At 51.8% G+C, this 14,817-nt stretch overlaps 1 protein-coding gene across 1 annotated transcript in view; it reads left to right on the plus strand.

Annotated features, from left to right (window-relative positions):
• The window catches only part of Syt13 (synaptotagmin 13), a 40,946-nt gene that overhangs the window by 22,525 nt on the left and 3,604 nt on the right, over nt 1-14,817 (plus strand). The window contains exons 2-5 of the mRNA XM_006997480.4: nt 3,975-4,200; nt 6,296-6,430; nt 9,119-9,426; nt 13,923-14,052. Coding sequence (XP_006997542.1) covers nt 3,975-4,200; nt 6,296-6,430; nt 9,119-9,426; nt 13,923-14,052 — 799 coding nt within the window. The remainder of the gene's footprint in view (nt 1-3,974; nt 4,201-6,295; nt 6,431-9,118; nt 9,427-13,922; nt 14,053-14,817) is intronic.

A 14,817-nucleotide genomic window follows, 5' to 3' on the forward strand; every position in this document is an offset into this window, starting at 1 on the left:
CAGGGTTTTTCTGTATAGCTTTGCCCCTTTCCTGAAACTCACTTGGTAGCCCAGGCTGGCCTCGAACTCACAGAGATCTGCCTGCCTCTGCCTCCCGAGTGCTGGGATTAAAGGCATGAGCCACCACCGCCCGGCTTACTTCTGTAAAGCTGGCACTCTGTCTCCTTTCAACAGTACCTCCATCCCTTCTGCCCAGCTACCACCCTTCTGCATCCTCCCCATGGTATTCTGACTACCCAGAGCCTCTCAGATTTGTCTAGTAGCTAGTGTCTTTCAGTTATAGTGGTGTTCTCCAGGTTTGTGCAGATAGTAACACATCAGAATTTCTTCTCTTTTAAGGCTGAGTAGTATTTCAATGCATATGCTACAGTTTTCTTTCTTTTTCTCTCCCTCCTTCTCTCTGTTCCTTAGACAGGAACCTGGAGGCAGGATCTTCAGCAGAGGATATGGAGGAATGCTGATACTGGATGGCTCTTCATGGCTTGTTCCACTTGCTTTCTTATATAGCTCAGAACTACCTGCTCAGGGATGGCACCACCCACAGTGGTCTGGCCACCCCCACTCCATCCTAAATGAAAAAAATTCCTAGCAGACTTGCCTACAGGCCAGTCTTATGAAGGCAATTTCTCAACTGAGGTTCCCTCTGCCTAGATGATCCAGTTTATGTCAAGTGGACAGAAACTACCCAGCATGCCTTGCTTAGGTGGTCAATTGTGATTCCTCTTTGGAGACCATAAAAGTCCTTTTCCTGCTTTCAGATGGAGTGGTTTGGGCTTTTGACATTGACTTTCCCCATAGCGTTTCAGCTCTCTGCACACCCTAGTTGCTTTTGAGTGGACGATTCAGTGCTGTGGCAGGAGGCTTCCAGGTACTGGGGTACAGTCCCCCACCTCCCAGCCTCAGCCTGGTACCTGCAGAGCTGGCCATGGTCAGGTCGTAATAGGCTAACAACCTGGGATTCAGGTGAGGCTGGGAGTCTCCAAGGGGCTCCTCTGTGGGGTCTTTCCTCAATGTGTCTTTCCTGTCTGGTTCCACATGGACAGACAGACATCCATGCCTATCTGCTGAACAGTAGCCCCTCTGAACACCTTTCCAGACTTATTGGCACCCACTGTCTCAAGTCCCTGTCCTGGGCTTCAGGGACAGGGAGGCAGAAGTCTTGGTCCTGAGTGTCACCTCTCCACCTTCACCTTGTTGCAGGTGTGCCTGTAGGGCCTGCTCCTCCACATCTCCTTCTTCCCAGACATTCTTCTTCGCTACACAGACCCCTCTCCCAGGTTCCCTCCATTTGCCCTCAACCTCTTTTCTATTACTTGGGTACTAAGGTTTTAGCTATTTGACAAGCAACAGGAAGATGAGGGTTTTGTTTTTTTGTTTTTTTACATTTTATTTGTTTGTGTGTATGTATGAGACACTCATGCCATAATGCATGTATGGAAGTCAGAAGAAAGCCCACGGGAGTCAACTCTTTACTTCCATCATGTGGGTTCTGAGGACTGAATTCAGGTTGTCAGACTTGGCAGCAAACAGCTTTATCCAGTGAGCCATCTCAATGGCCCTGAAAACAGGGTCCTGAAATGCAGAACAAGGTGGTTGTTGGTGCTTTTGTGTCCTGGAGACTTTAGTTACTGACAGTAGTTCTTCTTCCAGCTTGGACCACTAATCATTCTTACAAAAGACCAGTTTGTTCTCAGGATAAGTACCAATACCAAGTGTGGAAACACGGAGATTCCCAGGGGACAGAGTCCTGCCCAAGGTTGAGCAGACGCTGGGCTGATGACCTCTGAGGGTCTTATCTGCAGTGCTTGGCATCTGTTTGTCATGCTCTGGGTTGCAAGGCCGAAATTTCCAACTCAAAGCAGCTCCAAGAATAGGAAGGGCATCATTTATGAGCTTGCTGAGGTGGCCACAGGGTGGGTGGCCTTGGTGGCCAAGTTATAGTAACGTCAGAGACACAGGTTCTGTGGCCTTACACCCTCAGTGCGTGGTGTAGCCTTTGTCCTAACTCTGACTCACCTTGCAGTCACAAGACAGGACCATGTGCTTTCTGCCTGGCGGGGATGCATTCTGTCTGGTGGAGAACACGCCTACCATGGCATCTGGACTGGCTTCCCTAGGACAGGTGCCCTCCATCCCTAGAATAGGAAAAGTCACCAAGATAATTCCATGGGTAGGAGTATCAGAGCAAGCAACCACACCCCAAGGGTGAGGATGGCCCTAGACAACGGGGTAATATGTGTGGAGATGTGGATGGAGGGGAGTCAGGATGGGCGCCAGTCTTTTGGCTCCAGGGTAGGCAGGAAAGTGGCTCTGTAAAGGGCCCCATGGAGGACTTCATTCATTCCTGGAGCTGGTGATGAGTCCCCCACCAAAACCACAAGCTCAGCCAGCCATGAATCAAACTGAACTCAGACCTTCTATGTAACAATTGAGCTGGAATGAAATCCAATTAAACATGGACACACTCCCCAGGCCACCCAAATAGCCTCACTTCTGGTCCCAGTACGTGGCAGACAGGGTGGCTCTGAGTCAAGGGTGGCTGAGAGTCTCTGGGAGCTCAGTCTTCAGGGCTGAGGAGCAAGGTAGAACATCTGAGCTGGATCGGGGTGGTGCAATTGCCATTTTATCAATAGCAGTGGCCAAATGACAGCTGATACCAACAGGTAAATGGTATTGAAAGCTGGTCTAAGTCGCTAGTGCAATGGTTCTCAACCTGTGGGTCGCAACCCCTTTGGGGGGGCTGTCAAATGACCCTTTCAGAGGGGTTGCCTACGGTTATCGGAAAACGTGGATATATTACAATCCACCACAGTAACAAAATTAAAGTTATGAAGTGGAAACAAAAATAACTTCATGGTTGGGGTCACCACAGCCCGAGGAATTGTATTAGAAGGGGGCAGCGTTAGGACGGTTGAGAACCACTGATCTAGTGGATCCATGTGGCGCTGTGTTTCTGAGGGTCAGTTTCCTCACTGTGAAGTAGTAAAACAGATGGAACCCACACTTGGGTGAGATGTAAGAGGTGGCTCCCTACTGCTCGGTGTCCGGGACATGGTCCTTCTGCCTTCTCCACACCTCCCTCCTCCGAGGTCAAGGTCAAGCCTGGCTCCAGCTTTCTCATTGCCTGTGGAGCACATGCCTCTGCCCTGCCCTTGACCTGCAGTCTGCTGCAGTGATGATTCCTCCCCAGTCAGATGGGCTCATTCTTTACTTCTGCTGTTTGGGAATCTCCCCAAAGGACAGTGTCCCCTACAGAGAGGCAAAATGGCCTGCCCAGCTCTGATTCTAGAATCAAGAGTTGCTACACTCATGAGTCTGACACCCTAAGGCAGGGGACAGATCACAGTCGGGCCACCAACAGCTAAAATGTAACAGGGGAGAGGCCAGAGCTAAAGACCGGATGCGGGGGTGTAGTTTAGATGGGCGATGGGTGGGTCGGAGATGACCTATTGGGCCTTAGAAGAGGGATGGACAGATTTGGGCAGTGTGAGAGCCCAGTGGGTGAGGTGAGGCAGGCTCTTACAGGTTACCACAGGGAGTCTGGGTTTTGTAGGTGTGATGGGGACCAATCACTGGCACATCTCAGACAGGGGAAGGGGATGAAGAGATGCAGGAGAGAGAGAGAGAGAGAGAGAGAGAGAGAGAGAGAGAGAGAGAGAGAGAGAGAGAGAGAGAACAAAGGAGGGTGTATTAAAGAAGCATGATGGCAGCCAGGGATGGATGGGTGAAGGATGGGGGGGAGGGTGAAGGATGGAGTATGACACCCCCTGCCACACACACACACACACACACACACACACACACACACACACACACACACGTGTACTCTCAAGTTGGTTGGAAGTGACATTTTCTCTTTCCAAGCTATGCTCCTACAAGAAGTCAGGCCCCCCACTTCTCCTCCTTGGGGTTGAGATGGTCCCTACCACACCCTTCTGTTCACACCAACTAATCAGTTCTATTCACATTTGTAGTTCAACGTTAAAAAGTCAACGGAGCCTGTCCAGCCTCGACCTCTTCTTAAGTTCCCAGACATCTATGGTCCCCGGCCAGCTGTGACAGCCCCAGAAGTCATCAACTACGCAGACTACACTCTGGGGACCACAGAGGAGTCTGTCGCACCTGCCAGCCCCCAGGCCCAGAGTGACAGTCGCCTCAAGAGGCAGGTCACAGAGGAGCTGTTCATCCTTCCTCAGAATGGTAGGGTTCCCTGCCCCTGGAGGGTAGCACAGGGGATCGGGAGGGGCTTGCCAGTGTCTTCTGATACCCTGGTGTGGTGCGGTAGGTGGGCCCTGTTGTTTGGCACCCAGCTTTTCTGTGAGAACTGAGGAGTCTCCTTCAGATCTTACTGTGTGGTTACATAAGGGATTTTTAAAAAAGGTTAGAAACAAGCTTACTTTGTGGCATTGGACATGCTAAGTTCCTCTGGGACATCCTCATCGATGAAGTGGGATCATATTATTCCTATGAAGGCCACTGTCAAATGTATATAAATGACTCAAATGAAATGCTGGAAGCAGGACTTGGCACAAAGCATCAAAACACATGGCTACTGATACTATGCCTATTCTTTCTGTGAGCATCAGCCTTTAGAAGGCAGCACCCATGGGTGGCCAGCATGGTGCATCCAGGGGGATCGCAGGGGAGCTGAGACACAGGCCTTAATCCACAGGAATAGAGAAGATTCTAAGGGATATGGTCCTAAGACTAAGAAGGCATCCAGTCCTGTGGTCCAGGCTTGCTGCATGTGGCAATTCAGGAAGCGGCAGCTTTGGCAATGACCTGGGTTCATGTGGATTCCTGTGGGCCAGTGGGTGGTGGCCTCCCGCAGGGGCCAGCGGTGTACATTAGCCTGGCTTTTAGGAACCACTTCAAGCTGCGCTGCAAATGGGCGATCCTCTGGGCTGTCAGTATCCAGGCTCTCCTGCCCACATTTTAAGTAGATTCAAAACTGAAGCCTTGAGAGTGGAAAGGCAGGCAAGATTGATGGGGATGAGTACTCGTGGGGGTGGTTCCCGCAGTCGGAGCCTCTCTCAGGAGCCCCTGCTTGCTCCATGCTTGGATGGAACCAGGGCGGAGCTCTTCACTCAGGGAAGCAGTGCCTGGCTGCAAATAATTCAGCACACATGGGCTCCTTCCTTCCTTTTCCTTCCCATCCCATAGGCAGCAGCCTGGTTCTGATCCACAGACAGCTAGCAAGCAGCATTGGCCGCTTCGGCCAACATCCCCATGATGCACTGAGTATGGTTGACTCCCCCAGCTCTGCCGCTCCCCTCACCATAGTACTCAGCACCCCATGTCTGAGGAAGAGTCCTTCCCTGCCACTCACATGGCACCGTCCCTTGGTCACTCAGGAAAGACGGCTGCAGAGTGAGCTTGCAGATGCTGCCCCTGAACAGAAGATGTTCAGGGATAGGAGATGTCAGATGAGTGGGCTTTGGGTCTGGGTTCTCTAGGTACTCTAGGTACCGAGAACTCTAGGTACCACTAAGTCCCTTCTCACCCAGTCTGCTGCGGTGTCCTCAGGATGGCTTTGGGAGCCAAGTGCATCCTGCACACACGGGCATCTTGGTCAATCTGTTCCCTAGAGGACGCTTTGCAGCAGGAATCTAATAATGAGCCCCTGGGGACATTAATGGCCCTCTGGAGTCCTGCCCTCTGATTCATGCCGGGGATCCGTGGTTCAGTTCTGGTTGCCTACAGTGTCATCTGCGGCAGCCACTGTGGCCTCTTAATTCTCCTTTTAGGCTTGACCAGTGAGACTCTTTCATCCATTAGGCTCCAGCTCAAGGGCGGGGCCAGCAGTCCTGACAGGTTTATGGCAGCTTTAGGACCTTCTTGATTAAGGATAAGGTCCTACGTCACTCAGCAAATGTTGCGAGCACATAAGTTAAAGTCAAAGCCACCATCCTCGCCAGTGGCGTCTACCTTGGAGTTGTTCTTTGCTGCTGTCTCCACCTGTTTATTCCTGTGAGATTTGCCCACAATTCCATTTTCCACCAGAACCACCAAACAGGCTGTGACAGCTGTCCTTGTGGAAAGCCCACTACAGTCCAAACCCAGCTTAGAGCATCCCCTAAAGGACACCCAGCTACTATATGGCAGTGTAACTATGGCACCAAAGCCCACAGATTGACCACTGGACTCCAACGATCCCTTGAGGGGCAATGCCTACAGCCTTGTCTGAGGACAGTTTCAGGCTTAGGTCCGTGACTTAGATGGCAGAGATGACGTGATATGATCAGGGAAGCGGAACCCCAACATGATGACTGTGGTCACTCTGTCTGTCTCCCAGGTGTGGTGGAGGATGTCTGTGTCATGGAGACCTGGAACCCGGAGAAGGCTGCTAGCTGGAACCAGGCACCCAAACTCCACTTTCGCCTGGACTACGATCAGAAGAAGGCCGAGTTATTTGTGACTAGCCTGGAAGGTACGGCTTTGTGTGACTGGCAGGGACTCGTGTATGCCCTGCCGGTGGGATGGGAGGGTCTGCAGCTGGAGAGAGCAAGGGATAGCACTCGGACAAACGGTTCCTCGTGCACAATGCTCGGACACGGAGCTTCTTCTGTCTTCCTCCTATAACCATGCAAATTGGGGGTTTCTGGCTGGCAGACATCTTTCCTCTGCACGGTGACCCAAGGACGCGTCCCTTCCACCTGTAGTTCTATAAGCTCCCCAGGCCTCCTGCTAGCTGCTTCTAGCTGATAAGACGGGAGCTGGGAGAGGGCACAGCCATCCCGTAATAGCCTTAATGGACACAGCAGGAGCCACTCCTGCTCACATCCCATTGGTTGGAACCGCCTCACTTGGCCATACTCCCTTGCAGGGGATCCTAGGAAACGTGGCCTGGCAGGCTGCCTAAGAGGATGGGGAGACGAGTGATTGATGAACGGCTAGCAGCCACGGCTGGCAATGCCTTTGACTTTGAACAGGGGTTTGTGCCAGGCAAAGACCGTGTTTCAAAGGTCAGGAACATTTCTGAGAACTTTCCCAAGAATCGGGTCGTTTGTCCTGGGGACTGCTACACAGACAGTACACCTTACCGCCAACAAAACTAAAACTTTGGAAAGAAACGGGGGCTCGCGATGGAGTCAGCTGTGCGGTGTGTCTGTCCCTGATTTCTTTCGTGTCTGTGTTAGCCAACTTTCTATCACTGTGACAAAATGCCTGAGGTGGCGGGGACTTAAAAGGAGGCAAGCTTTGTTCTGGCTCACAGTTTCTGAGGTGTCGCTCAGTCCATTGTTGGCCTTCCTTGTTGCCTGTGGGCCCGTGGTGAGCAGAGCATCACAGTAGGCATAACCCCATGGCAGAGAGCACACACTGAGCAAAGCCTCTCACCTAACAGAGACAAGGAAGCGTGGGGTGGGAGAGTCCCAGTGTCCTCTTCAAGGATGTGCCCCGCGACTGGTTCTCTTCCACTGCCTCCCACCTCCTTAGCCAAGCCTCAGCCACTGCCTCCGCAGTACATTTTAAGATCCAAACCTGCATCGGTTACTTGTCTCCTTGCTGTGGGAAAACACCCTGACAAGGGTGATTTAAAGGGAAAGGGTTCATTTCGGCTCACAGTTCGAGGATCCATGTCCATCGCGTACCGTGGTGGAGAAGCCATGGCAGCCGGGGCTTGAGGCAGCCAGTCACATCGTGTCTACAGACAGGAAGCAGAGAGTGAGGAATTCTGGGACTCAGTGTATCCTTCGGCCTAGGATCTCAGCCCTGGGGTGCCTCCCACCATTAGGGCGGGCCTTCCGGATCTGAAAGCTCCCTCTCAGACATGCCCGGAGGTTTGTTGCCAAGTTGACAAAGCTAACTGTCACATACCATATACCAGGCTTATGTTGAACTTGGTCCCGGGGATGGAAATCAGGGCTTCAGACATACTAAGTGTTCTACCTCTGAGCTTTCCCTCGCCTCTGGTTTCCTTTCGTGGGTGAGAATTTTCCCTTTTAACAGTTGTTTAAGATGTTTAAACACTTCTGTGTGCTTTAGTACATCTGGCCCTCAGGGAAGCACTATTTTACAAGTTAGGAAACTGAGTTCTAGCCTCTCCTCTGAGGGGTCCAGGTTACTCTGATAGCTAGTGACCCGGCCAGGTATAAACAGCCCCTTGAAGCTCAGCAGGAAGCTGTTGTCTGTTGGGATGCTGGGTCCTCGGGCCTCATTTGTGGAGACAGAGCTCTTTCAGCATCTCTCTGTGCGACATGTCAGCTTCCACACCAAAGGGACGGTCGCCAGAGTGTCTTGGAGAAGACCTGCAGGACACACCCATGCCGTGACACCATAGAAATGCTTGTCCGCAGGGGAGGAGCTCAGTGGTACTGAGTGGACACACTGTGGGAGGCCCAGGTTCCTTTCCTGGTGAGGTTAAAGACCAAAGCCAATCGGACTAGCCAAATGCCTGCTAAGGGACTCACACAAGTACTATAGTTGAATTCCTAACTGTCCCTAAAGGTGCAAGTGGCTGACACTTGCTCCCCACCCCCTAGCCTCTTTCTCTCACCCTCAATTCATGACATGACTTGTTCTGTTTGGTCATGTGATTCCTCCATGACATACTGCCTCACAAAGTAACGTAGCCACTGCTCTCATGGGCTAGAGGATCTGAACCATGAGTCCAAGTAAACCTTTTCACTTCATAAGTTGATTCTCTCGGGTATTTGTTATAGTGTCAGAAAGCTGACTAACACAATCCACAGTGTGACGCATTCCAAACATCAAGGTCGAGCATCGGAAGCTGCATTCATGAGGTGGCAGCAGCAGCCTGATGATTCAGATCACAAGTGACTGTGTGGTAAATATTTAAAATACAGAAACAAATGAGTCACAGCATCGGTAGCTATCCTAACCAAAGCTCTTCAGGGCCTTGGCACCAATGGGGGCAGATATCTCTAAATCTTGAGGTCAGAAGGGCCCTAGAAAGTGCCTCCTCTTGTCCCTATTATCCAATGAAAATCCATCCCCCTGCCCCATGAGGTCCTATTTTGAAAAGTTTCCCTACAAGACAGTTGCACAGAGATGGAATGTAGTGGTCACCCCAGGGTCCTGCAGACATCCAAGGTCATCCGTGTTCTGTAGTCCTGTCTGAAGTCTCAGGTCTGTCTTGTTTTGTCCTTGCTTGCAGCTGTCACCAGTGACCACGAAGGAGGCTGTGACTGTTACATCCAAGGCAGCGTGGCTGTCAAGACCGGTTCTGTGGAGGCGGAGGCGCAGACGGCTCTGAAGAAGCGGCAGCTGCACACCACATGGGAGGAGGGCCTGGCCCTGCCCCTGGGTGAGGATGAGCTCCCCACAGCCACCCTGATGCTCACCCTGCGGACCTGTGACCGCTTCTCCCGCCACAGTGTGATTGGGGAACTCCGCCTGGGCCTGGATGGAGCATCTGTGCCCCTGGGGGCGGCGCAGTGGGGTGAGCTGAAGACCACAGCAAAGGTAGGGGTTTTCAGACCCCAGAGCAAGAGCGGGCTCGTCGAGGGTGGGAGCAGAATGCTAAGACGGTGAAACAAGGCTCAGAGACATTCTCAGCTCACAAAACGCTGCTTGGTCTCCTGATCAGGGGCTGCAGCAGATTTGTGGTCCAGAACTTGGTTGGGGTTCCTGGCACCCATTCCAAAGGGGTGCTTCTTACTGTCCAAAGACACCTCTGCCACCGGGAGCAGTATCATGATGAGGGTGGCAACAGCTTCCAAGCTATGGCAGAGCTGCCCTCACCTAAATCCAGTCATGGTTCTTATGCTCCTCTCAAGCTGTGCCCTGCAGAGGCGAGCTGAGGAAGGAAGCACCCGAGCCCCTCTGCTCTCAGAGCATGCAAACTTGGAGTAAACCGATACAGCATGGGGTCAAGGCAGGACAGGGATGGTGTGTAAGCCCCCAGTGTCCAGTCAAGAGCCTGCCACTGAAGAGCCTCCGGGGAACTTGTGATAGCGACCTGTCAATTAGCTGGTCTTCAGCACTAAGATGTGTCCAACCTTGTGACACTGGCACATGAAGTTGACATCTACAAAGATTACTATCAAGAGCCACACGATCAAGTTTTATTTAAAAAAAAAAAATCAGAAAATAATCTTAGACTGTTTTAAGTGAGTTTGTGGTTTTGCATCGGGTGGCATTCACAGCAGCCCGTGGGCCACAGGCTGGACCAGTCTGGACCAGCTTGCAAGGCCCACAGAGTTGCCAGCCTTTCCCATCACCCTTTCTGGATAAAGCAAGTTGCCCACCTGCCCTTTGAGACACCATTTCTGTGCTCCCCATCTCAGTGGCTCAGCTCAGGGAGTCATCTTCCTTCTAGTAGTTACTTCCCAACCCAGGCAGGGCAGGGCAACACTGTGACCACCCTGTCTGCACACAGGGGCAACTGAGGCTGACCTCATTAGGAATCCCCCAGCACCAGCACACCAGACGGGGCAGACAGCTCAGCCTCAATGGCATGTCCTTCTGACTTCTTCTGGATGCTTTTCTCAACTGCCATGCACCTGCCAGAGGAGGTGACAGGTGTGGGTCTTTCCTGTGCAAGCCTGGACTATAGTGGGAAGGGGCAGAGAGCACCCCACTCCTCATTTGCTTCCCTTTGGGTCATTTTTTCTGGGCCCTGTTTATCTGTTGTTTTTTCCTCCTCAGTTTGGAAAACTGATAGGAAAAACTACAGCCACCCTTTGAGACCTGCTGTCTCAAAGCCTACTTTCTAATTAGTATGTGATTTGGGATGCGTGTGGGGTCACAGACAGGGTCCCTGATGGGAAAGAAGACATGTGGGCTTATTAAACTGATAAGCTGGCTCTTTCTGGAGCTTGGGAGGTTCCCCTAGCAGGCATGAGTGTTTGGGTATGACCCCAGAAGGGCTGAAACACACCTCACTGAGACAGAAATCCTGGGAATCTTGCCTGCTTCTGTCCATCCCCCAGAAGACAACAATCACTCATTCACAAGCACATCACCTAACCCCTGCTGTGTCCCAGGCAGCATGCCACAGCTGCAGTGGAGTCCTGTCCTCAGGCTCATCCATCTTAATGTCATCAGTCTGGCTGCGGCTGTCGCCAACTCCACAGATACGAGGCACATCTCTTTCCCTCTGAGCAGTGTTGGGGGAGACATCAAGCTTCAGGCCAGCTCAGGAAGCCCCACCCAGATGGAGAGTGAAGGCTGATTTGAAGCTGGTGAAGGACTCTACAGTTATTGCAACCCAGCTGTTTCTTCTTTTCCGGGCTCGAATGGGTTAACAGAGGTGGCAGCAGTGCCCCAGTTCCAACCGGAAGACGTTTAGCCAAAAGTGGCATGTGCGTCACTAGGGACAACAGAGTACCCAACTCTGAGGGCAGCTTGGAGTGATTCATTGAGCATCTAGAGAGAAAAGGAGGTGGGGAGAGACAGAAGAAAGGAGACGCAAGGGGTTGCTTTTCGTCTGTGGTGCTCTGAGCATCTGAACCCAGGCAGGTGTTCCTGCAGTTGGATTGTGTGATGACATCCACAAGCCTGGTCCTGGTTTTCACACACACACACACACACACACACACACACACACACACACACACACACACACACACATGAGAAGCCTTGCAAAGATGCAAGCCTGCTCTGTGAAGAGCAGAAGGCTCAGGCCTGGGCATCTGTCACCACAGCTTAGGCCAGCTGTGCAGCTCTGTCCCCAGACCTGAGTGCCTCTATTGTAAAATGCAAGCTCTAGGGGAGACTGTCCACCTAGGAAGCCAGAGCAGTGGCCTGGGACTTGGGCTCCCTTAGAGCAGACTCCATAGATTTGCTATGTCGTCACCACTGACCCAGGTGGTAACAAGCCCCACTTGGCTTTTCTGCAGAGAATGAGGATTTCAGTGCCCTTCTCAAGGTCATTGCCAAGATTAAGAGAGATGTCTGAAATTTTTCTGGCAAACATTTATTTGGTGTCCAGTGTGTGCCTGGTGCCAGGGATGTGCAGTGGTCCTGCCGTCTAGGGGGGCAGGCAGCACATTTGTGTGGGGCACAGTGCTCTTGTTGAATAGACCTGCGCTCATGTCATCCCAAGATTCCCCGAGACTCCCAGCCCAATTTGTCACGTGACTAGCCACCTATAGCCAATTAAACTTCTACTGGAATCTCAAGCCCATGGCCTGTCTCTGGGCACCTCAACAGACCAGGCTGGACCACCAGCTGCCTCAAGGATCCAATTAGCAAAGATGCAAAGGGGGCAGGGCAGGAAGCTTGTTTCCCCGCGCTACGTCAGGAGGGTAGCAAGTCTAGCTACCTCCTAGAACACGGTCTGCTTCCTGCCTGACAGTAGTTCCAAAATGATACAGGAACAGCAGCCGTGGGGACGAAGGTGTGGGCGCCATTATTGTGCTTCTTCTCCGCAGGGGCATTGTTCCTGCTTTGTGGGGTCCAGTTCCCAACATGAGGTAATGACCTGCAGGTTCCCCGATTCTTAGAACTAGAAACACCTCAAAAAAAGGAGAGAAGTTTAGAGGAACAAAACAGAGCCAATTAGGATGGAGAACTGGCTCCTCCCTCAAGAGCAAAGGACAATTCCAAAGGAGCCCCCCCTCCCCCCGGGAGGAATGAGCCACTGGGGCCATGGTGGAGACATTTGTCCTGGATGACAGACAGGCATGCTCTGAGCCAGAGGGTGTGCTCAGAACACACAGCAAGCTTCCACTAACTGCAGCTGGGCCCTGTGCCAGTGTGACTGAAGGAGGTAAAAGGCTCTGTGACCACTCACCAGTGACCCCAGTGTTTGGGTGGGGGAGGGGCTCCCCGAGTCCCCTCACTGTGCACCAAGAAAGGACAAAAGCTGGCTGCCAAGGCTGTGCCGCAGGGCAGGGCAGGGTTCCTTCAAAGGTCTTGGCGACATTTCAGACTCCTGCAGGAGGTTGACGGGGGACATTGTAACCCAGCATATGGGGTGGACAGAGACGGAAGTTCTGGGAGCCCCTGAGACTAGGATTCCTGCCTCCTTGGACTGCACCACTGCTCCTAGGTCCTTGCCCAGCCGTCCCTGCTGCTCCAGCCTTGTGCTGATGTCCTATGGGTGTATCCAGTCCTTGTAAGCATCCGGGCAGCCACTTCATTGGTAATGTCACCTCCAAAGCTGGAGCTACCTTTACAAACAAAGAAGCAGACTTGGGGCTGGGGAAATGACTCCGCGATTCAGAGCTCCTACCACGCCTAAAGAGAATCCAAGTTCCAGCACTCACATTGGGTAACCCCAGCTTCAAGGGAGCTGATGACCTGCACCCCCACATGCACATACCCACACAGAGACACACATATAAGCACATGCTTAAAAATAAGTGAAATCAAGAGGGGGCAGAAATAATTCTCTATTCTCCCACAAGCCTGATGGGTCCATACTGTGACTCAAAAACTGGGTTTCCTAGGACCCTAGAGTTCTACCAAAGCACCTCCAGAGTGTAGACAAAGGGTAGAGAAGGAGAGGGCGCCCCTGCTTTCTGCCCTCAATGTAGCCTGAGTGGAGGCTATTTTCTGTTTGTAAGTTGGATGTAAAGAGATGACATGTGCCAGGGTGTGGTGGCTCATGCTTAATCCCAGAACTCTAGAGGGAGAGGCAGGTGAATCTCTGTGAGTTTGACGCCAGCTTAGTGTACATAGTGAGTTCTGAGCCAGCCAGGGCTATATAGTGAGACTCTGCCTCAAAAAAAAAAAAAAAAAAAAAAAAAAAAAAAAAAAAAAAAGAAAGAAAGAAAGAAAGAAAGAAAGAAAAGAGAAACAAACAACACAGAAAGATGACATATGGAAGACAAGACTCCTGATCACACACAGCCCCCTTCCTCTGGACCCTGCTGCCTTGTGCAGTGGTAGATAAACTTACCTTTAGGGAATGGACTGGAATATCTGTGGGGTACGAGGGCAGTGTGACTCTAGTCTCAGCTTCAGTTGATGGGTCAGAAGCCAAGTGTAATCCCTTACTCTCCTGTTTTCAGGAACCATCTGCAGGGACCGGGGAGGTCCTTCTGTCCATCAGCTACCTCCCGGCTGCCAATCGCCTCCTGGTGGTGCTGATTAAAGCCAAGAACCTCCACTCCAACCAATCCAAGGAGCTTCTGGGCAAGGGTAAGTGAGGCTGCAAGGAGACAGGCAGGGTGCCCCAGCTCTGGGATGCATGAAGAAGGCAGTGGCATAAAATGGAGGTGGGTGAACAGGGAGGTGCTAGGAATCCAGCTGTAGAGTCAGCCTCAACATCTGTGGCCCAGAATACACTAGTCAGTTCTGACAGACACACTCATGCCTTTAAGTTCCCTCACATCTCTGCTAGTGTTACCGCATGCTCCCACTCTCTTCTCTGTTCCAAGCCTTGGCCAAATACCACCCCCAACACACACATCTGCTGAGCATGGGTGACAGCCAAATGCACCCCGCCATACACACCTGCTGAGCATGGATGACAGCAGATAATGTGTGGCTATGAGGGTAAAGTCTGGAGCTTAAGGAACCTATAGCGTGGATGCCCACATAAGCCTCTTCATGAAAGCCTGTAGGTTTTGGGTTGCCTTCTGATACCTGGGCACAGGTCACTAGTCACAGAGACCGAGCAGGCTCTCCTAGCAAAGCAGGAAAGCAGCAGGGATGGGACAGGTCATAGCTACACACAAAGCAAGATAACAATACTACAGAAATCATCATTATCATTATATATAAAAAGTTACAACACAGATTTGCCCGTGCATTGCTAACAGGTCTTGGGCAAATGAAACCAGAAGGGCTGGTGTTGTAGTCCTGAGCCACAGGTCAGAGGTGGATGCCACGCTTCATCCCTTCCAGTCAATTCTGTCTTGCTTTTTTTTTTTTTTTAATAGCTCCCATCAGGACCATTACAGA

The sequence above is a fragment of the Peromyscus maniculatus genome, chromosome 4 (assembly GCF_049852395.1).
Source record: "Peromyscus maniculatus bairdii isolate BWxNUB_F1_BW_parent chromosome 4, HU_Pman_BW_mat_3.1, whole genome shotgun sequence".
Taxonomy (NCBI): domain Eukaryota; kingdom Metazoa; phylum Chordata; class Mammalia; order Rodentia; family Cricetidae; genus Peromyscus; species Peromyscus maniculatus.